We start from the raw sequence: 24200 nt of genomic DNA, 5'->3' as shown, positions 1-24200 counted from the left end.
TCTACAGCAGATGTGTTTCATCCTGGCTCGCAAATATTTGAGAATCATAATTTACTATATTCAAACAGCAAGTTAAGCCAGAACAGAATGATAAACAGAAAACTCATTAGTTCAAACAAGGCATTATTGTCCTTGGTTTCCTTAGACAGTTTCACCAGTGCAAGAGCATCGTTCACCTGAAAGATCATGAGTCCCAATTAAAGAGCACTTGTACAAAACTATTTCCTTTTTTCTTTAAAAAGTGCCACATACTGCTCATTTAAAACAACACCACCACCACCACACATAATGCTAATGAAGACCGTTGGTCTCCATCTCTTGTCAATGAGGAAAGGCCAGAGTGATTCTTTGATTCCAATTCGAAATGGTGTTCACTGGCCAATGCCTAAGGTCTCCAATTTGGAGGAGTCAAGCTGAGCGTTTCTCGGATGTTGTGCTCCTAAGACAGGACTGTCCGTTATCGGTCTTAAGTGGCCGCTGGGGAGGTTGAAGGCGTGTGCAGTTGCACACGCCATTTCGTACTTAGTCGTCTGTTCATTGCCAGACCGGTGAAAGGTTCCCTTAAGTGATGGATCCAGCATCCTCTTCTGTGATAACTGACGACACACAGTGGCCACATCTTTGACGTGTGTGGGGAACCGCTGCTGCCGGTGGTCCCTGTTCGCAGACTTGCTGCTGAACTGCACTTTATCAGACATAACAGTCACGGCACTTTCCTCAAGCTTTTCAACTTCTCTGTACAGAACAGGAATTCTCAAAACAGCAGCTCCTAAATTGTTCTCCAGGACGGCCCTTTCTCCTTCTAGTTTTGTTTTGCCATATAGATTTAGGGGACTTGGTACGTCTTCCTCTCTATAAGGTGGGTTTGTTCCAGCAAAAACATAATCGGAGTTAATGCAGATTAGAAATGCTCCGATTGCAGCTGTTTTCTTCACCGAGTTCCCGGAAGCATCCACATTTAGTTGAGAAGCAGCATCCGGCTGATTTTCGACAACATCTGGCCTTCTCTCTGCTGCACGATGTACTAGGACATGGGGCTGAAAATCATAAATGATGTGATGAACTGCTTTAGACTCCAGGAGATTAAGCTGCTCAGATTTTGGTCTTGCTCTTCTAAAACCACAGCCGACAGCATGCCAATTATTCTGCTGAAATTCTTAGTACACAGCTCTGCCAAGAAGCCTGGTGGCACCAGTAATCAGAACCCGCCAGTTGGGGCTACTAACTTCCTCCTCCACCAAAGGGCAGTTCACGGGGACAAAGTGGATACAGAGCTCCGTCTCCCGCCCACCGTGCCCGCCGTGTTGGCGTCGCCGCAGATTTGTTTTCACTCCAGCGCCCTCGGCCTTCCTCCCCTAGGACCGGGCCGGCCGATCTGTCAGACTTTTAAAATGTATAGTTTGTTGGGCTCTTGTGTCTATTCAGAGTATGTATGTTTATAGCTAGCTTTGTACAGGTCATTTCGTATCCCTCCTCTAGCAGAAGGTAGTCCCAGATGTTACAGGCTGCTGAGCGAGGCCCTGCCCTAGTCAGTAGGCTAGGAGTCTAGCCAGCAGAAAACAGTGGAGAGGGAGAAACAGTGTAAGTCTGCTATCAAGGAGCGCTGGTCATTGAAAATAGGTAGGCGTCTGAAGTTTGAGCAGATTGTGTAGATCAAATGAGAAATATTGAAAGTTCCTTCCTGAAACTCGAATCCTGAGCACCTTTGGCGGGAGAGTCTGCAGCGCCGTTGGCGCCCGTCTCCTCCCCGTTCTCACGAGCCTTCACGCAGCGGGCATGCGGCCTGCTGCTCTCCGTGCAGAGGGACACATCTGGTCGTCTCCCGGGCATCACGCCTGCTCCAGGGGTATCAGCGTCACAGAGGCCCTCGGCAGCCTGCTGCCGTCAGCTGCTTGCTCTGTACCCTCTGGTCTAATGGCAAGCTTCCTGGTTGCAGACAACAGTCTCAGTCTATCCCTAACTTAGACAGAAATGCAGTTTCTTGGGAAGATACAGGATGGAGAATCAGGCGTAAAACCAGGCAGGAGCCTAGGAAGATGGGTAAAGAAACAGCCTGGTGGTACCGCAGCAGGATTTTAATTTTTTAATTTTATTTTTTCCATAACGTCATATGGAAAAACCCTAACAAACTTCTTGGCCAACCCTATACGTATTGGATGTTCATTTGTTCGCGCACCATTGGAGAAAAACTATCCCTTCTCCACCGAACTGCCTTTGCTCCTTCATCAGAAACCAGACTGTATTAAATTTGACGTTTATAAAGACCCCTCCCTGAAAGTTTCTCAGCCAGCAAGACTGTTTAGTACACACCAGAGAAATGGAAGGCATGATGGATGCATTCTCATTGGTTTTTACCTTTTGCCTCTTCAGACAGATGATTTGCATTGGGAACTGTTACTAATAACCGCCATGCATAGGAGTAGACGAAAGCAGCCTGTGACAACCTTTTCAGCTGGTGGAGCGCTCTCCCAGGAGGATGGGAGTTCACAAGGCAGGCACTTTGTTTCAGTCACTGCTGTCCCTTTAGGTCGGTGACAAATGCGCCTCTATGATGCTCCCAACATAAGGGGAATTACTTATTCCTCTTTTACAGGTAAGGCTGTGTAGGTTGTAGAGGCGGGACCTCAACATCTTCTGACAAGATGAGCAGAACACAGGGCTTCTGTCCACCAGCAGAACCAGGACGTAGTTCAGAGAGCAAGTTGTGGAATCTTTGAGGAGTGGGACTGCTCACTGCAGGCAATCAGGTAGTAATTTGCACTGAAGTTTTGGTTGAAATCTGTATAGTGGCCTAGGCTTGATTCTGATGGTGGTGAGGGCCAGAGTGGACATACCTTGGTAATTTTCCCACGCCCGTGTTTATTTGTGTTGTCCTGAAAGTCGAGGTGGGGTTTCCTGGGTGGGGACTGATTATCCCCAAGAGCAATAACCAGATTTGTTTCCTTTGCTCTAGTTTTTCCCCTTCTGTGGTGAGGTGGTGAGGGCCAGATTGCTGTCACCTTACTCCTTTCGGGGGTCCATACTGTAGGTGAGAAACCCTGAAATAAGAATCTGCAGGCTTATATGTACATTGTTCCTCTCTCCTCCTGAGAGAGGGAAAGCAACTTGATTCTCCCAGTATAAATAAATCCTCCTCAGGAAGAAAGGGGGAAGACTCCTGGGTTCTTACTCTTTGGATTGTAATTAAATGTCTCCAGGAGGAGAGATTGCTGGAATATCTCCATGGCTCCAGGTCTCAAACCCTTTTGAAGTGTAAGCACAGACCATGAGAAAGGTGAATCTCTATTCAGTAAAGACCCGCCCTTTGTCCAAGGTCCCAGTAAAATTTGTTCAGTAAGCCCTAACCATGCAGAAATATAGAAATATTTTCTCTGCAGCCTACAGTCCCACACCCAGTTGCTGGGTGTAACTCACCAAAGCACAAGCTGGGATAGCTGAGACAAACTTTGGGGCCAGAAAATGGTCAGGGTGTGCATTGCAGGCTGGAACATGCCATAATGCAGTTCCTGTCACTTTCCAGTAATTTAAACAGCTTTATTGAGGTATGTACACACCATGCAGTTTACCCATGTCAAGTATACAGTTCAACAGTTTTTAGTCTATTCACAGAGTTGTGCCACCATCACCAGTCAGTTTTAAAATATTTTCATCACCACCAGAAAGAACCGCATACCCACTGGCAGTCATCCTCCCTTTTCCCCACCCCTCCGACCTTCCCCCAAGACAACCACTTCCTGACTCTGGAAAGTGCCTATTCTGGGCCTCTTTTATAAATGGAATGATACAATATGTCATGATATGCTTTCTTTCGTGATTGGCTGCTTTCACTTAGCATAATGTTTTCAGGGTTCATCCATGTCGCGGCATCTATCACTACTTTATTTCTTTGTATTGCCGAATAATATTCTGTATGGATACACCATATTTGATATGTCAGTTCATAAGCTGATGGACATTTGAGTTGTCTCCACTTTTTGCTGTTATGAAGAGTACTAGTAAGAATATTCGCACAATATTCACATACAAGTTTCTGGGAGAACGTTTTCTCGAGTATATACATAGAAGTGGAATTTCTGAGTCATATGATAACCCCATGTTTAGTATTTTGAGGAACTGCTAAACTGCATTCCAAACTAGCTGCACCATTTGACATCCCTGCCAGCAATCTGTGAAGCTTCCAGTTTCTCCACATCCTCACCAACACTCTTTTTTTGTGTGTGTGTGTGATCAGGGTGGATATGATTTTATTTTTGAAGTTTTGATTTTTATTTATTTTTTATACAGCAGGTTCTCATTAGTTATCCATTTTATACATATGAGTGTATCCATGTCAATCGCAATCTCCCAATTCATCCCATCACCACCACCTCCCCACCACTTTTCCCCCTTGGTGTCCATACGTTTGTTTTCTATATCTGTGTCTCTATTTCTGCCCTGCAGACCAGTTCATCTGTACCATTTTTCTAGGTTCCACATACATGCGTTAATATACGATATTTGTTTTTCTCTTTCTGACTTACTTCACTCTGTATGACAGTCTCTAGATCCATCCACATCTCTACAATGACCCAATTTCGTTCCTTTTTATGGCTGAGTAATATTCCATTGTATATATGTGCCACATCTTTTTATCCATTTGTCTGTCGATGGGCATTTAGGTTGCTTCCATGTCCTGTCTATTGTAAATAGTGCTGCAGTGAACACTGGGGTTTATGTGTCTTTTTGAATTATGGTTTTCTTAGGGTATATGCCCAGGAGTGGGATTGCTGGGTCATACGGTAATTCTATTTTTAGTTTTTTAAGGAACCTCCATACTGTTCTGCATAGTGGCTGTATCAATTTACATTCCCACCAGCAGTGCAAGAGGTCTCCCTTTTCTCCACACCCTCTCCAGCATTTGTTGTTTGTAGATTTTCTGATGATGCCCATTCTAACTTGTGTGAGGTGATACCTCACTGTAGTTTTGATTTCCGTTTCTCTAATAATTAGTGGTGTTGAGCAGCTTTTCATGTGCTTCTTGGCCATCTGTATGTCTTCTTTGGAGAAATGTCCATTTAGGTCTTCTTCCCATTTTTTGATTGGGTTGTTTGTTTTTTTAATATTGAGCTGCATGAGCTGTTTGTATATTTTGGAGATTAATCCTTTGTCTGTTGATTCGTTTGCAGATATTTTCTCCCATTCTGAGGGTTGTCCTTCTGTCTTGTTTGTAGTTTCCTTCGCTTTGCAAAAGCTTTGAAGTTTCATTAGGTCCCATTTGTTTATTTTTGTTTTTATTTCCATTACTCTAGGAGGTGGATCAAAAAAGATCTTGCTGTGATTTATGTCAAAGAGTGTTCTGCCTATGTTTTCCTCTGAGAGTTTTATGGTGTCCAGTCTTACATTTAGATCTGTAATCCATTTTGAGTTTACTTTTGTGTATGGTGTTAGGGAGTGTCCTAATATCATTCTTTTACATGTAGCTGTCCAGTTTTCCCAGCACCACTTATTGAAGAGACTGTCTTTTCTCCATTGTGTATCCTTGCCTCCTTTGTCATAGATTAGTTGACCATAGGTGCGTGGGTTTAACTCTGGGCTTTCTATCCTGTTCCATTGATCTATATTTTTGTTTTTGTGCCAGTACCATATTGTCTTGATTACTGTAGCTTTGTAGTATAGTCTGAAGTCAGGGAGTCTGATTCCTCCAGCTCCATTTTTTTTCCTTCAAGACTGCTTTGGCTGTTTGGGGTCTTTTGTGTCTCCACACAAATTTTAAGATTTTTTGTTCTAGTTCTGTAAAAAATGCCATTGGTCATTTGATAGGGATTGCATTGAATCTGTAGATTGCTTTGGTAGTGTAGTCATTTTCACAATATTGATTCTTCCAATCCAAGAACATGGTATATCTCTCCATCTGTTGGTATCATCTTTAATTTCTTTCATCAGTGTCTTATAGTTTTCTGCATACAGGTCTTTTGTCTCCTTAGGTAGGTTTATTCTTTTTGTTGCAGTGGTAAATGGGAGTGTTTCCTTAATTTCTCTTTCAGATTTTTCATCATTAGTGTATAGGAATGCAAGAGATTTCTGTGCATTAGTTTTGTATCCTGCAACTTTACCAAATTCATTGATTAGGTCTAGTAGTTTTCTGGTGGCATCTTTAGGATTCTCTATGTATAGTATCATGTCATCTGCAAACAGTGACAGTTTTACTTCTTCTTTTCCAATCTGTATTCCTTTTATTTCTTTTTCTTCTCTGATTGCCATGGCTAGGACTTCCAGAACTATGTTGAATAATAGTGGTGAGAGTGGACATCCTTGTCTTGTTCCTGGTCTTAGAGGAAATGGCTTCAGTTTTTCACCATTGAGAATGATGTTGGCTGTGGGTTTGTCATATATGGCCTTTATTATGTTGAGGTAGGTTCCCTCTATGCCCACTTTCTGGAGAGTTTTTATTATAAATGGGTGTTGAAGTTTGTCAAAAGCTTTTTCTACCAACGCTCATTATTATCTCTCTTGTTTTTTTTTTTTTTTTTTTTTTTGCAGTACGCGGGCCTCTCACTGTTGTGGCCTCTCCCGTTGCGGAGCACAGGCTCTGGACACGCAGGCTCAGCAGCCATGGCTCACGGGCCTAGCCACTCCACGGCCTGTGGGATCTTCCCGGACCAGGGCATGAACCTGTGTCCCCTGCATCAGCAGGCGGACTCTCAACCGCTGCACCACCAGGGAAGCCCTATTTCTCTTTCTAAATATAGCAATTCTGGTGGATGTGAAGTCGTATCACATTGTGGTTTGGGTTTGCATTTGGAGCATGTTTCATGTGCACTTAAGAAGGTGTATTCTGCTGCTGTTAGGTAGCATGTTCTATAGCCGTCTTTTAAGTCTAGTTAATAGTGCTTTTCAAGTTTTCTGTTTCCTCGATCTTATTCTTAGTTTTTCTATCCATTATTGAAAATGGCGTATTGAAATCTTCAACTGTTACTGTTTAACAGTCTATTCCTTCCTTCAATTCTCTCATTCTGTCCAAAATGCCTGTATTTTGGAATTCTCTTGTTAGGTGATTGTTACATCTTCCTGATGGATGACCCTTTTATCATTATAAAATGTCCCTGTTGATCTCTAGCAATTTTTTTTGTCCTTTTAAAATCATTTTGCCTGATATTAGTATAACCATTCTTGCTCTTGTGGTAGCTGTTTGCATGATGTACCTTTTTCTTTCAGCCTGTTTGTATCTCTGAATCTAACGTTTGCCTCATGTACACAGCATATAGTTGGACCTTTTTTGTTTTCTTTCAGTGCAGTCTGATAACCTCTGCCTTTTGATTGGATTGTTTAATCCATTCAGATTTAGTGTTATTATTGATATAGTTTGATTTATGGCTGCAATTTAAATTTTTTGTTTTCTATATGTGTCATGTATTTTTTGTTTTTCTGTTCTTTGCTGCTTTCTTTTGCATTAAGTATATCTTTTCTAGTGTAACTATGATTCCTTATTTGTTCACTGTATGTGTGTGTGTGTGTGTATTTTCCACATATATCACTATGTAAGTGTAAGGTGCTAAGTCCAGCATGATGGCTTGATTTACATGTATTGTAAAATGATTACCACAGTAGGTCTAGTTAACATCCATCAACTCATAGATATAATAAAAAGAAAAAAATTCTTCTTGTGATGAGGAATTACTCTTATGGTCTGCTCTCTTAACAACCTTCCTATGTATCATCAGTATCTTTTTAAAGTTATTTGCTTAGTGGTTGCTCTGGGGCTTACAATATACTTCTCAACTTATAAGAATCTTTTTAGGTTTATCCTAAATTATTTCCACTGAGATATAGAAACATGTTTCCTGTCTAGCTCTATTCCCTCTTCCCTTGTTTTTGTGCTGTTTTTGTTATTACCTCTGTATGTGTTACAAATCCAAGAATTGCCTGTTATAATTTTTACTTTATATAATTTTATGTCTTTTAGAGAACCCATGCCCATAAAGTGAGGTGGGGAGGCAGGAAAACATATGGAAAGGGAACTGTGCCTCTCTTAGTGGATAGGATACCCTGAGCTATTTCTAGAGGGGGATCTGTGAACTTCCACTTGACAACTCTGCAGCGAATGAAACCCCCCTACCCTGCATCTGTTAGTCAACAGTGTATCCTGATTCATTCCTTACCTATTACCAGGCCGCCTGTTCTAGGGGTCGTATCTCAAAATGACTCAGAGTACTCCCATTTTTACCTCACACTTTGTTGAAGTTGTCATATACTGTGCCATTTACTGTGATTTCTCACAATTTGGATTACTCCACTTGAATTTAAATAAAGTTTAGGCAGCAACCTTTCATAGCTGTCTGTGATCTTCCATGAAATTGTGAACATGTACAGAATGATGAATCCAAAGGGTGATCTGGTATACGTGCTGCAAAGCCTCAGAGCAGGAAGCAGAGTTGAAATAGTAAATTAGGAGATGAGCCGACTTCTGGAGGTTGGCCCCTTGCTTTCTACACTTCTGGACGCATGTTTCTACAAAAAAAAAAATGAATGTTAACCCGCTGACTTACCAGTGAACTTTTTGAAATGTCTTTCAAAAAGTGAAGCTTTAGTAATTTTCTTTGGTTGTACTCTGTATCAGTGGAGAAGGAGTTTGTATATAATCAAGGTAAATCATAGTAAATGAACATTTAAATGGCTTCATTGACCTATCCATTACCATTTACCATTACCAAATGATTGTTTAATGAAATCTGGACATTTTCTAGAAAGTTGGTGACCAAAATATTCTGAGCTTTAAGTGCTAAGTCAAAATATTTAGGTGTTAACATAGGTGTTCAAATGAGCATCAGGAAAAAGAAGAACTGGTCAATTTTTACCCAGTAGGATATGTATTTTAGGTGGAATTAGCAAACAAACATAATGAGGAACGAATGCTCATTGGAAATTGGAAGTGGTCTGTTTGAAAGAAGGAATCCTGGGCTGTAGTCAAACTAACCGGGTTCTGGACCTCTCAGCTCGGCCCCTTCTGTGGACCTTGCCTCTCACGAGTCAGCTGAGGGTGCTGGACCCTTGGTTCCGTGTTTTCACACTGGGCTGTAGGAGCCCAGGCCTCTCAGGGTGCCTCAGGGGCTGAGGAGGGGGGCATGGAAAGCCACTTATCCGCCCATGACATATAATCAAGTTCTAATATTTGAAAAGAAGAATTTTCCTTTAACAACTGCCCTGGGGGATGCTGCTGGGCTGCGTGCCTCTGTTGCTGCGTCAGCATGCTGCCCAGAAGGTGTAACCTCCTGGCAGAAGAAAGCAACGTTTTGTAAAGAAAGCAGATGGGACTTCTCAGCGATCGGCCAGCATATTCTAAGAAAACCTTGTGTGCATACTATTATCTAGTGAGTCTTGCTCGAAGTTACTGAGAGTAATTACTTAAATTAATGTATTAAAAGCAACCCTCCCCCCAAAAAAACCCACCCACCTAAAACTGTGTCATGTTGTTCTGTGTCATGGTTAGGTATTAAATAACATCATCTGTTGTGATATGCCTAGTAGTGGCAGCGAGTCAAACTAGGTCATTTACCCAGTATGCATTCTGAAATCTTAGCACTAGAGAAGGAGCTGCAGTTTATCTGCAGCTATTTCCATTTCTTTGAAAGAGAAAAGAATAATTACCATGGGCTTATACAGATATTTGGCAATGGGTCTCCTAAGAAACAGCAGAGAACCTTTAAAATTTTTTACTGAGAAAATAGAAGACTCTAAAAACTTGGCAATAGAGTGTTTAAACACTCTGTAAGTTTATAACACTGTATGTCTATACAATGGCCAACTTTATAAGAACAAAGAAATAAATATTGGTTGATTCATTATGGTCAAGTAAGGATGGAGAGGGAGAGCACAGGAGACAGACAAGGGAGAAAGTGAAAAAGAGAAATGGGTCAGGAGGAGGGAGGCGGGAGGAGGAGGCAGGAAAGCGCAAGGGCGGGGCCGGGTTGGGGATCGATGATTCCTGCAGGGAAAGAATGTGAAGCCATCTTTGTCTTCCTCTTAGGAGACTGGGCCATCAGCTGATACAGTAATGACCCACCATCATACACAGTTGTCTTATCTCTTCTATCAGTGATTAACTTTTTGGGATCAATTAGCCACAGAAACTTCCTGGGAAGAAATATTCTCAACTGCTGTGGTGTGGACAAAATAATCTACTAAATTACTTGCTTCAAGATATAAAATCCAGCAGATTTTCCCTAGTCCAGTTCTGAGGTACTAGAATCCAAAAGGCAGGGAGGGAGGTATATATATCAGGCTATCTTTATAGGTGATGTCTACTCCTTAAGTAATTCTCAAAAAATGAGTTGATAAAAAAATCCAGAATTCTCTGAGGTCTGTCTTTGCATGTGGAAAAAGGAGTGAAATCTGTAGTGCTGTGAAATATTTTAAATACCTCCCAATATTTAAAGCCTGTCTGTGAGATTGAATACAGGGCGAAAGAGGCAAACTCTCCAAAAAGACACATTTTTTTCATAGAGACTAACTCATTGTGTGGGTTTTAAGAAGCATTAGAAATATAGGCCACCTTAGAATGCATACCTGAATAGGAAACTTTGCAGAAGATAACCTTGCTATTTCTCTCCAGAGTAGCTGAATTTTCCACTGTGGTTTGGCCTCTGTGGTTTTAGAAATAATGTATATGCTAAGTGTGTGTTCTGTTATATAATAGCAGCCATGCTGTAGGTGTCCTTGCCCATCAGCCTTTATTCAGCCATACGTGTATGAGGTAAAGCCCTGCTTAGTAAGATGACTCATAGGTGGAGTGCTCTCGTTAATTAAATTTTACCTTTAAATAAAAGATTTGGAAACTTTAACATAGAAAATATTTAAAATGCAAATCCATTAATTAATAATCTTAATGTTCAGACTAAGATGTCAAAGTAGCTACTATAATAATGCTTCTTTTTTTTTTCAGGGAAAACTAATTTTAATAATATATTTTCTCAAACACAACAGATCCAACATGCAAAAACATATTTATATAACCCAATATACTTCATCATGCAAAAAGTATAAAAATATTAATAAGCTATTTTACATATTTTAAATACTGTCTTTGAAATCTGGTGTGTATTTTGCACTTAGAGCATCTTTCAATTTGGATTTTCAGCAGTTAAAGTGAAATGTAGTGCTACCAAAACAAGCTGTGATTACAGAAAAATATTTTATACTGCTTCAGCTTTTAACTTAATTGGAATTTTTTAAAAAACATCTTTATTGGAGTATAATTGCTTTACAAGGGTGTGTTAGTTTCTGCTTTATAACAAAGTGAATCAGTTATACATATACATATGTTCCCATATCTCTTCCCTCTTGCATCTCCTTCCCTCCCACCCTCCCTATCCCACCCCAATAATGTTTTTTGAATGGAAAGATAGAAATTATAAGCAAAGAAAGAGAAGCATCAAGAAGAACTAAATGGAAATTAGAACTGAAAATTTCTAGTTTTTTAAGGAACTTCCATACTGTTCTCCATACTGGCTGTATCAATTTACATTCCCACCAACAGTGCAAGAGGGTTCCCTTTTCTCCACACCCTCTCCAGCATTTATTGTTTGTAGAAAACTAAAAATAGAACTACCATACGACCCAGCAGTCCCACTACTGGGCATATACCCTGAGAAAACCATAATTCAAAAAGAGTCATGTACCAAAATGTTCATTGCAGCTCTATTTACAATAGCCAGGACATGGAAGCAACCTAAGTGTCCATCAACAGATGAATGGATAAAGAATATGTGGCACATATATACAATGGAATATTACTCAGCCATAAAATGGAACGAAACTGAGATATTTGTAGTGAGGAGGATGGACCTAGGGTCTGTCATAGAGAGTGAAGTAAGTCAGAAAGAGAAAAACAAATACCATATGCTAACACATATATATGTATATATGGAATCTAAAAAAAAAAAGCTCTGAAGAACTTAGGGGCAGGACAGGAATAAAGACACTGATGTAGAGAATGGACTTGAGGACACGGGGAGGGGGAAGGGTAAGCTGGGACGAAGTGGGAGTGTGGCACGGACATATATACACTACTGAATGTAAAACAGATAGCTAGTGGGAAGCAGCCACACAGCACAGGGAGATCAGCTCAGTGCTTTGTGACCACCTAGAGGGGTGGGATAGGGAGGGTGGGAGGGAGGGAGACGCAAGAGGGAAGAGATATGGGGATATATGTATATGTATAACTGATTCACTTTGTTATAAAGCAGAAACTAACACACCATTGTAAAGCAATTATACTCCAATAAAGATGTTAAAAAAAACCCTGAAAATTTCAAAAAAGGGAACAAAATACTCACTGGATGGGTTCAGTAGCAGAACAAGGGTAACAGAGGATGGAGTCAGTGAACTTGAAGACAGGTCTAGAAAATTATCTGACTTGAACAACAGAGAAAAGACACTGAAAGAAACAAAGAACAGAGGGAACTTTGGGATATTACCAAAAATGCTAACATTTATATCACTGGAATGCCAGAAAGAGATGAGAAAGAGTGTACAGAAAAAATATTTGAAGAAGTAACGGCTAAAAACTTTCAAGTCTGGCAAAACACATAAACCAACAGATTCGAGAACCTCAGCAACCTCCAAACAGGATAACCACCCGCCTCTACCAAATCCATATTCTAGACACATCATGATCAAACTACTGAAAACTTGACAAAAAAAGTCTTTAGAGCAGTCAAACAATGCATTACTTATAGAGGAACAAAAATTCAAATGAATGCAGATTTCTCATTAGAAACCATGCTATAGGGACTTCCCTGGTGGCACAGTGGTTAAGAATCCGCCTGCCAATGCGGGGGGCACGGGTTCGAGCCCTGGTCCGGGAAGATCCCACATGCCACGGAGCAAATAAACCCATGCGCCACAACTCCTCAGCCTGCGCTCTAGAGCCCGTGAGCCACAACTACTGAAGCCCGCGTGCCTAGAGCCCATGCTCTGCAACAAGAGAAGCCACCGCAGCTCTCTGCAACTAGAGAAAGCCGTGCACAGCAATGAAGACCCACGCACAGCAGTGAAGACCCATGCGGCCAAAAATAAAATAAATACATTAAAAAAAAAAAGATTCTAAGTTGGTTCCTGAAGGGAAGGTGAAACTCCATGACCCTTTTTTTCATCTTCCCTCTTTTATTTTTTTTTAAACCTGGCAATTTACCTATAGTGCTTTTATCTGCTAAACGGTTTTAGAGTGGAATAATTTACACACGTATTGTGTAAATCCCAGTTACTAGATTTCTTAATATCAAATTTTGGATAGTTTTTGTCTAAACTAAATGATTTCTTGATTCGTAGTTAAAAGCAGCCATGATAGAAATCAAGTTTGATTCTCCAGTTTTTGAAAGTTTGTTCCCCAGCTGCATGCCTTGTGTCCAGAAAGCAGGGGAGAATAGAATTAGTGGGAAAACTGGCCATCAGTTAAATTGCCTTTTTCTGTCCAGAATAAAACTTCATCAGTTTATCAAAAAAGCAGTTAAATTTCTGATTTCTCCTTAAGAGTACCCGATTTGAGTACTCCCCTTAAAAGTACTCTGATTTCAGTCAGATCGGAGAGGGAGACAAAGCGGCTCTGCTCTGGCCTGGGCCTGGCCGTGGGATGGAAAGACAAAGCAGACGAGCTTTCTTCAGCTCCCTTTACAGCACTTCTCCTCCCTGGTGTCTCCCGTGGCCTTATTCCTCATGATGCAGCTGGCCAGGCACCGGATCTTTCTAGCAACCTCCAGGAAAACTTGGCTTTCTTGTAATCCACTTCTGAAACACCTTGCACCATCATGTGTGGGGAGAGCATGGGCCACATAAAGGACAGATTTTGGATTGAAATATAATTCTGATATGCAGTACATGTATTAGGGCCAAGTTATTTAATCTTCCTCCAAGCCTCAGTTTGTGCATCTGTAACATGGAGATAGCACCTCATTGAAATAAAGGTTGTGAATACTAAGCAAGAAAGCAGCATCCAGCACACAGTGGGTTCTCAATATTAATTAATCGTCTTCCTCCTCACCTCTGTTTTCTAAGACTTATTATTCCTAAGCAATATGTGTGGATTTTAACAAAGATCTATGGGGCCACCAGTATAAAGTCAGCATCTCCAGATGGTATGTCTTCTGTACATAGGGTGTGGGTATAGAGATAAGTCAGTATGTTGTAAGTACTCCATTTACTAAGAACATAAGGGGGTCCTGGGGTCCGATCCTGGTTTCATTGCTTCCTGGCCATGTGACTGTGGGCACGTTTCCTCTCTGTTCTCGGTTGTAATGTTTCCTCCTCGTAGGTGTGTGGAGGAGACAGAAGATTACCCATGCAAAGTGCTTATTAGCACACTGCTGGGTGCAGAGGTAGGGACCCAGGCATGGCACCCAGAATTGAGTGCAGCCTTTCTAATACCCTCTAGGAGGTGGAGCCCACTCTCTTCAAAGGGCAAGAAAGGACTAAAATAACCCTGCTTTAGAGCCGTTGAAGTACGCCTCTTGAAGAAGTGTTCTAAGAAGTTAAGAAAATTTTAGATCATTTCTCTTTAGGGAGACCTTTGTTTACCTTTTGAGTTTTCCAAACTTGTCACTTATGATAAACCAACCAGGTCGCTCAGGGTAGGCTAGATTCTGCTACGGTGGCAGCCTCATGTCTCGCCCAGATCCATGTCCCTCCCAGGCCTGGCCCACACTGCCATCACTTGGGGAGGCAAGCTGACAGGGCTCCCCCGTTTGGAGCACCACGAGAGGAGAGAGGATGTGGCTACTTGGACGCCAGCACTTAAGGGGCTTGCCTGAAAGTGCGAGGGATCTCCTCCAGTCTCAATGTTCACGAAGGAAACCAACTCGGTGGGGAGCTGGAATCTGCCCTGTGCGTGTGTACGGACATGTATACAGAAGCAGGGTGTTTGAGCACACCAATTCCACCTCGCCCGTGAAAGGACTCTGCATTTCTGGCAGCGCTGCACTGGGGGATGGCAGGGTACGTGGTCCTCTTTGATTCCCAGAGGAAAATTCCAAACAAGACCCACCATTTCACGGTTGAATTTACAGTGATGTTTAGGAATAGCTTTTTCGAGGAACTAATGATCAGATACAGATGTATTTGGGACCTAGAGACTTGGAGCCTGGAACCGTGATTTTATCTGAAGTGAAAAGCTGAATATCATTGCTCCTAATAGAAATTAAGTGTTCAACAATTTTTGCCACTGAGAGGCTGATAACAAAACCTCTAAGGAAAAGACAACCGGTTCATATGGACCATATTCCCATTTAAAGTGTCAGCAGGAACTTTTTTTTGGTGACAACTTTCATGCCAACAGATCTGTTATTAAATTAGACCCCACGAGTTCTGTGTTACGGTGGGAACTGGTCTTTCTTAAGATGTGTGCCCAGTGTACACATCTTCCAGTAAGTGGTAACTTTAGAAGATCTCACCGATAGCAGCAGATGTCTAGTTGGCTTTAGCATAAACTGTGTCCACTGACTGAGATGTCACTTAATATCGAAGAACACACAGCAGAAACACTCAGGGATTGTGAGTAATGGAGTGACAAGGGTACGTCCTTCTGCTGGGAGGGTAGAATCCAGGGGTTAGGGGAAGGATTAGAAATGGGCAGACAAACTGAAATTGACAAACAATAGGCTTGTATTTTGTCCCAGGCTTATGGTAATACATTCATTTGTAGAGTGTATTAGTGTGGAAAAGTAAGTAAATAATGAACACGGGGGTAGCAACATACCTAAAAATGCTTAGTGTCTGGCTCAGAGTGGGTGCTTGATAGTTGCTTTAATGGAACTCCATCAGTGCTTTTGCTGTGTGTTTTCTCTGTCCTGGAAACCTGGGGAAGTCCCGGTTGCTACAGCGAGGCCCTTCACAAAAGCCTCAGTTTCAGGTCCTCAAGTTGAGAATCCTTTTAGTCAACTTGTAGAGTTTCTAGTTACACATTCTTGCCCCTCCCAGGGTATATTTAGTGGTGGGAGAGCTGGGAGGGCTGCAGACCTTCTAGGAGTGCTCGGTGGGTCCTAGATCAGCGCCCGGTCTGTGTTCTGGAAACTTGCTGCCCAGCGAGTGGTCCCTGCACTGTATCAGCACTGTGTCACCCAGAACTTGTTAGAAATGCAGACTCTCGGGCCCACCCCAGGGCTGTGGTCCCAGTGTCCGTGTGTTCACAAGATTTCAGGGAATTTATGTGCTCCTTAAATTTGAGAAGCACGAGACTCTCAGAATTAGAAATGATGGTTTTCTGGGTTCTCATTTAAGAACGGGCTGTTGCACAGCTAATTAAAGAAGGCTGCTTCACAAGCCCTGAACTTCAAACTTCTGGTAGGAGGAGAAATGTCTTCTGTTTCCTTCCGCACTTTGATCTCTAATGACCACACTCGGGGCTCCTTGTGGGACAGAGAGATGACACACAGCTCAGCCTGTAACGGATGACTGGAGGACAACCATGTGAGAATGTTCTCGTCTCTGCTGCTCAGACGGGTCCGTAGGCCCCGTCCTCTCCGGCCCCCCTGGCTCTACCTTGACTTCATATCAGCACTTGCAGCACTCTAAGTAAGCCAGCCGAGGACAGCGTACCCTCCTGAAGCAGCACGCATAAGAGGGGGCTTCCATCTTAGGACATGGCCAGTCTTTTAACTAGCTGCTTGGGGGCTTTCTTTGTTTTGTGTTGTTCCTTTCATCTTATGCATTAATCTAATTTTTTAACTGAAGTGTAGTTGTAATATTATATGTTACAGGTGTACAGTATAGCGATTCACAGTTTTTAAAGGTTATTTACTCCATTTATAGTTATAAAATATTGACGGTATTCCCCATGGTGTACAATATACATAACAGTTTTTACCTCTTACTCCCCTCCCCCGATTTTGCCCCTCCCCCTTCCCTCTCCCCACTGGTGACCATTGGTTTGTTCTCTATATCGGTGAGTCCTGCTTCTTTCTTGTTCTATTCACAAGTTTGTTGTATTTTTTAGATTCCACATATAAGTGATATCATATGATATTTGTCTTTCTCTGTCTGACTTATTTCATTTAGCATAATACCCTCAAAGTCCATCCATGTTCCTGCAGCTGGCAGGATTTCAGCCTTGTTTATGGCTGAGTAGTATTCCATTGTGTATATGGACCACACCTCCTTGCTTTGATTCATAGCTTTCATTGCTGCTTCTCGTGTTTCTGGCCCTGCTCCAGAGAGCTAGCCCCTGGTTTCACCTTCTGCCCGTCCTGGGTTGCAGCCTCTGCTCACTCTCGCCAGGTGACTCCAGGTGCCTCCCAGCCCCACTAAGCTTTGACCCTGGTGCATCATCTCCTCAGCCTGCTCAGGGCCCTTCTGGATTTTACCGAGACCCCAGGATGAGGGAAATTGGACACACATTAAAATGTGAACTTCTTCCGTGAAGGGGCTGAATTTGTTTGTTGCAGCCCCTGGAATCACGCAAGTGTTTAGTATTAAATGCCGGATGTTAGACGTCCACCTCCTTTTACGATGAAGGAAGGCTCAGGAGAGATTTGTTCCCATCCTAACAACAAGGAGACTCCAGGTCATCTGTCAAATCACAGCATTTCTTAAGCCCTTCAGAGAGCTTCAGGTGCAAGACAGCTATGTGGGCCGAATTCCGAAGAGAGGGAGAGCCCCGTAGAAGAGAGATGAGATGCATGAAGCATCCCAGGCTTGGCACGGGAAGGAGAGAGACCTGGCTGTCTTACCATGGCAAAGAGAGCAGCTTATTGCAAAGGATCCTTAAAGGCCAAAGATGGGCTCGAAGATCAGGTTCAAACGGCGGAGCCTGGGACACAGGGACGTTCATACTTGCTTGCAGGCTCTTTCCTTCAGCCTCCCCAGGTGATCACAGGTGTGCTTGGGGGCGGGACCCTGGAGAGAGTCCCCTCAGTGGCACAGTTTCCCACGAGGACTTCAGGCTCCTGGGAAACAGACACAAAACTCTATTTTTTCCTATTACCCTTTTCTGCCAGGAAGCAAAAGCCTTGAGCTACTGAGAGAAGAGCTGTTAAATCTCTCAGCCAAGGACAGACAATGATCTGTTGCTGCTGGGGGTGGGACAGAAAACTTTCTCCCACCCAAGACCAACCACAAATATAGGCAGAGTGGAGCTTCCATGGGAAGGAGGGGCAGGGATGCTTTGACAACCTCATGTCAGTGGTCCCCAGCCATTGTGGCACCAGGGATCAGTTTCGTGGAAGACAATTTTTCCACAGAGTGGGGGTGGGGGGTGCTTTGGGGATGATTCAAGCGCATTACATTTATTATGCACTTTATTTCTATTATTATTACATTGTAATATGTAATGAAATCATTATACAACTCACCTTAATGCAGAATCAGTAGGAGCCCTGAGCTTGTTTTCACTTGCCACTCACTGATAGGGTTTGATGAGTCTGCAAGCAATTGATTTATGATGGTCTCTGTGCAGTCAGACTCACTGCTGCTGATCAGCTGTATTTGCAGCCGCTCCCCAGCGCTAGCATCACCATCTCAGCTCCACCCTAGGTCATCAGGCACTAGATTCTCATAAGGAGTGCGCAACCTAGATCCCTCACATGTGCAGTTCACAGTACGATTTGTGCTCCTGTGAGAATCTAATGCCACTGATCGGACAGGAGGTGGAGCTCAGGAGGTAGTGTGAGCAATGGGGAGCAGCCGTAAATACAGATGAAGCTTCGCTCGCTCACCCGCCACTCACCTCTTGCTGTATGACCTGGTTCCTAACAGGCCACAGACCGGTACCAGTCGGTGGCCCCGGGGTTGGGGACCCCTGCCTTATGTAAAGGCCCAGATTCCCAGGGCTTACCTAAGACTCAAGACAACAGAAAATCCCTCCTCCTGCCACCAGGAGCTGAGCACGAATCATAAACAGTAGCCATCTATTTCTGCAGGAGGGGCAGGAGCAGGAGAGAGAACCTCGGTTTGTCACAGGGACCCAGGAATGGCTGAGAGGTGGGGTGGAGCAGGGACACTGAGAGAAACCCACCAGCACGTTACCCACTGTAAGGGAAGGCAGCCTGTAGTGCACCGGAAGTAATGATTAAAGACCCAAAAATCTCAAACCCAGCCTGACTCCTGACTAGATAGACAACCTCCTCACCCCTGGAACCACATATAAAATGATTTGTTATGAGCATAAAAACTACTTACTTTGGTCTCTACTGTTTCTTTATGCATGATTTTCAGCAGTCAATCCAAAGTTGATACTTTAAAAAGCAAAGCAAAACCAAACCAAACCAAATCATTGCCAACAGATAAAGCAACCAACAGAACCAGAATTAGCGATGACCCAGATATTGGAAGTCTAAGATAGGAACTTTAAAATCACCATGATAGGGAATTCCCTGGTTAGCCCAGCAGTTAGGACTCGGCGCTTTCACTGCCGTGGGCCCAGTTTCGATCCCTTGTCAGGGAACTAAGATCCCACAAGCTGCACAGTGCAACCAAAAAATAATAAATAAATAAATAATAAAATAACCATGATAAATATGTTAAATTATCTAGAGAAAAAGATATATAGTGTGCATGAACAGATGGGAAATTTCAACAGAGAGACAGAAACTGTAAGAGACAAATAGGAATGCTACAAATTAAAAAGAAATGATATAAACAAAGAATTCTTTTGGCAGGCTTATCAGTAGACTAGTCTCAGCTAAGGAAAGGTGAATGAACTTGCAAATAGGTCAACAGAAATTGTAAAAAGTGATACACAAAAAGAATAAAAGACTGAAGAAAAAAACTATAACAGGGCCAACAAGAGGTCTGGGACAATATCAAATAATCTAACACATTCAGTTGGAGTCCCAGTATAATAAATAAAAGGGAAAGAATAGAGCAGAAGAAACACTTAAAGAGATAATGGCTAAGAATTTTCGAAAAATAGTGCAAGATAACAAACTCCAGATTCATGAAGTTCAGAGAACCCGGACAGTAGAAATACAAAAATAAATAAGTAGACTCCTAAACCCCAAAAGCACAAAAATCTGCCTAAACATATCATAACTAAACTGTTAAAAACCAAAGACATGGAGAAAATATGGAATGCATCTGGGGGTGGGGATGGGGGTAGGGAACATTACAAAAAGAAGAAGAAGAAAAACAATTACAATAGATTTCTTGTCAGATGTTCAGCAAACTAGAAGGTAATAGTGTGACACCTTTAAAGTACCCAAAGGAAAAAACAGTCTATTAACCCAGACTTCTGTACCCAGTCAAAATATTTTTTAAAACTGAAGGCAAAAATTAAACTTTTTCAGACAAACAAGCTGAGATAACTATGTGAACAGACCTGTGCTGCAAGAGGTGTTGCAGGAAGTTCTTCAGGCTGTAGAGAATTACACCAGATGGAAATTTGGGTCTACACAGAGAAATGGAGAGCACCAGAAACAATAACAATAAATAGTTAAAGTATTTTTTCTTATAGCTTTTTAAAAGATTGTTGACTGAAGCAAACATAGTAAATAGGGTTTATAACATATGTAGAAGTAAAATATATGAAAATAGTTGCACAGATGATGGGAGGGGGAGGAGTTGCAAGTGTAAGGTTGTAAATGAAAACTACTAAGATACGATACTTTGAAAGTTTCAAAACAAAATATGTAGGCTTAAAGTAGTAATTTCAGATCAGTTGCTCGTATCAATAAACATTGTTGTACATGGAAAAGTATAAGGTACAAGGGTCAATCTGAGACTTAAATTTTGAAGGAAACAAACAAAAAAAATTTGTCATCATTTAGTTCAGTGGTTCTTCAGTTCAGCCAACATCAGAATCATGTGGAAGAGTTGGTTTAAAAATGGAACCTTCTGGGCCCGGTGCTGCAGATCTCCCCGAGGTGAGGCCTCCTGTTTCACATGGACCCTCCTAACGTGTGTCCTCCTGTAGCGCATGGTGGCGACCCTCAGGGGAAGAGGTGCTGCGTCCTTGGTTATGGGGCCGAGTCAGGGTAGGCTAGACTCAGTCAGGGGTAAACGGACGTTCTAGCTGCTGAGAGACTGCAGCGTGGGCTAACGTCAAGAAAACCCCCTCCTTCTAACGAGGAGTCATATCTTGCAGTGGTCAGCGTGGAGAAATCAGGATCCCTGGGAACAACTGGGTGTCCTTGATGAATCTAGGAACTTGGGGACCATGGAAATTGCGGGCCAAGTGTGGTTGACCACAGCAGTCTCTTGGTGTGGGCCTCTGTGTGGTTCCAAATACAAGGCTCTGGGTCATGGTGAGATCCCACTGCCCTCTTTCCTCCAGACAGAGGTCTAAGGTCAGCAGTATCCCTTCAGGGACCCAGGTTGGCTTTGGGTCACATGTGCAGCATATTCCTTGGGGCCAGGGTTGGGCAGACAAGGTTGCCATGAGTTCCTGAATCCACCATGGCTTTGGTCTGGAGGTGAAGATGAGAGCAGAAGTAGCCATTGGTGTTGGGTCAAATCACCAAGAATAGGGATCAGCCGATGAATGGAGAAATGGGGTTGGCGGGGAGGAATTCTCATACAGGAAGAGCTGCATCAAGGCTGGACTCCTTGGAACGTGCTGCGTGGGCAGGACAGAGTGGGCGATTCCTTCGCTGGAGGACCTCGGATGGAAGCGGGGACTGGATTTGTCCCCCTCCTTCCACGGAATAGCAGGTGAAGGATTTTCTTTTTTCCTCTTCAGAAGGGGAAGTTTTTAGGCTCTGCTAAATAATCAAATTAATGGAAACTCTGGCATCCCCGTCATTAGCCTTGATTTCCGCCAGGTGGTAGGAAGAGGAACGGCCACCCCGCCTCTTGGGGCTGTTTTGTTTTTCCCTTCTTTTCTTGTTCCTCCATACCCACTTCCTCCACTTTGGGGGTTCCTCTATGTGAAGCACTGGCTGACACAATGGTTTTATCTGCAAACCTCATACCTGAATGAGTAATTTTCCTATTAACCTTCTAAAGAGATGGTTCCCAAAAGGCATTATCAGCCTCAGGTCTGGAGCTGTAGTTTAGCTGTTCAGTGGAAGTCTTTCACAGTCTTCTGACAAGTTGGATCAACAAAAAATTAGATCTTTGTCATTCATCTCTTACAATGACTTAGGCATCACCTGTCTGTTCCTCCCCCTCTTAGCTCTTCACTTTGTCGCATCCACTACCTGTCACGTGGGGAGTGACGCTTCCCTATGAGGTGGCTACATCCCCATATGTCACACACGAGGAAGCAGAGGCCCAGAGAGATGAAGTAACTTACACAGACCTCCCAGTTAATAAGCAACAGAGCTAAGCTTCAGATGCTGATCTAACTCCAAGGTCTGTTGAGCTGTATTACATCCTAGTCCAGTCAGGACCTCTGTCTTGGCACGTCTACCCTAGTAACCCTCCCACTCCAGTCACGTCCTCCAGTGTCCTATTGGTTATTTACTTTCATGTCCTAGGCTTGTAATCTCTGTTTAACCAAGGGGGAATTTTAAGTTTAAAAGGAAATCCAAAAGTAATGTAGCCCAGTGTGGGATTCCATCTGTTTCCCTGAGATGTGTTTGTCCAATGGCCAGTCTTCGTGTATTCCGTCAAACTAAGGAGCTCTATCTGACAAGACTGTCGTAGCACCTCTGTGGCCTCTGGTAAGGTGGCAAGTGAAGGGTCGAGAGGGAGGAGAAGCTGGAAGGGAAGTTGCCTGGCCCCACTGAGCTTTGAGCACGTGTCCCACAGGAAGGCCACCTACTTTAATTTCTCTTAAACTTAAAACCTCTTCCCCTTTTGAGATGACAAATCACAAAATCAGCCTGTCCCAGATTGTGGTGAGCTCCCCTACCTACGCATCAGCGAGAGGTGGATACCTGATCAGGTCTCAAGATTACTGCAAAAACGAGATAAGATTTTTTTTTGTTTATTTAACACTTTTGAGATAAGCTTTTGAAAAACCCACACTCTTTAATTTTTGCATGCCAATCATACTCCAGTCATTCATTCACTCAGCAAATCTTTCTGGAGCCCCTGCCGGTGGTGAGGCCCTGTTCCAGGTGACTGGGCATCTGCAGGAGTCAAACAGCGGGCTCCTTCTCTCTGGGGCATGCACACTAGTGGCTGCAGACAAAGGAATGACCGGTGGGACAGTGAAGCAGAAGCCAGGAATGGGGTTGGAGCCGAGCGACTGCCCGCCAGTGGTCAGGGAGGGAGGAGACTTGGAGCAGACACCTAAGGAAGGGAGGGCCCCCCGAGGTTGTCTGGGGGATGTGTTCTCTGCAGAGAAATCCCAAGGATGAAGGCCCTGAATCAGGGATGTGCTGAGCAGACTCAAGGAAAAGCCCGGATGCCAGGGTTCCAGGCGTTAACAATGGAAGAGGTGGGAGATAAAGCAGGGAGGGCGAGAGCGTGGGGCGGGGGTCCTGTGTTAGGGTGCCCTGTAGGTCATGGTTAGGGTGCAGACGTGTACTGGGGGCACCCTGGAGGATTTCGAACGGAATACAGACATGACTCGAAGAACTGTAAAAGTCCCACAGGTCTGTCGTGTGGAGAACAGAGCGCAGAGGGCAGGAGTGGGCAGGGGACCACTTGGAAGATGAAAGCGCCGGTCCAGGTGGTCGGCAGGGAAGGATTGAGAGGCTGAGGGGTTTGGGATGCAGGAGTTATGTTACATCCCGAGGAGGTAGCCACGGGGATTGGCTGATGTGCTCGTTGGGTAGCACGAGAGAACTTGGGCTCCAAGGCCACAGCCTGTTCCACCGGGGTTGAAGGGGTTTAGTGGCCAGTTGCTGAAATGAGCTTGTGGACAAGCAAGTTTAGGGAAGGACAGCTGAGTCTGGGTTTAGGCAGGAGATACTCGAGATTCTTCTGAATGTCCTGAGTAGGGGTCCTGATGTCTGGAGTTCCAGAGAGGGGTCTGGACCATAGACACAGTTTGGGGGGTTGTAGTCAGTTGAATAGTGTCTCCCCCAGATCACGTACACCTGGAACCTCAGAATATGACCTTATCTGGAAATAGTCTCTGCAGATGTAATTAAGCTAAGGGAGGGGACACAGAGACGCAGAGAGGAAGGTGATGTGAAGGTCGGCAGGCACGGGAGTGATGCGACTGCCGAGCAAGGAGCCCCACTGGCTGCAGGCCCCTCCCACAGCCAGGAGGGGCCCTGGGGCGGTCTCTCCATCAGACTGGCAGGAGGGACCGGCCCTGACCCTGGACTTCTGGCCTCCGCAACCGTGAGAGGCTACATTCCTGTTGTTTTAAGCCATCAGGTTTGTGGAACTTTGTGAAAACATCC

The 24200-nt window shown here is 43.6% G+C and overlaps 1 protein-coding gene across 1 annotated transcript; it reads right to left on the bottom strand.

Annotated features, from left to right (window-relative positions):
• Positions 1–328: 328 nt before the first annotated feature.
• Positions 329–1135, bottom strand: LOC132500214 (methionine adenosyltransferase 2 subunit beta-like). The gene is made up of 2 exons (XM_060115157.1): positions 1061–1135; positions 329–902 (listed from the first exon to the last, which is right to left on the bottom strand). Exons 1-2 carry the CDS (start codon positions 1133–1135, stop codon positions 372–374), a joined length of 606 nt encoding a protein of 201 aa, XP_059971140.1. The 3' UTR covers positions 329–371.
• Positions 1136–24200: the final 23065 nt, after the last annotated feature.

The sequence above is a fragment of the Mesoplodon densirostris genome, chromosome 12 (genome assembly GCF_025265405.1).
Source record: "Mesoplodon densirostris isolate mMesDen1 chromosome 12, mMesDen1 primary haplotype, whole genome shotgun sequence".
NCBI lineage: Eukaryota > Metazoa > Chordata > Mammalia > Artiodactyla > Ziphiidae > Mesoplodon > Mesoplodon densirostris.
The sequence above is the reverse complement of the archived record's forward strand: the minus strand, read 5'-3'. Positions and strand labels throughout refer to the sequence as shown.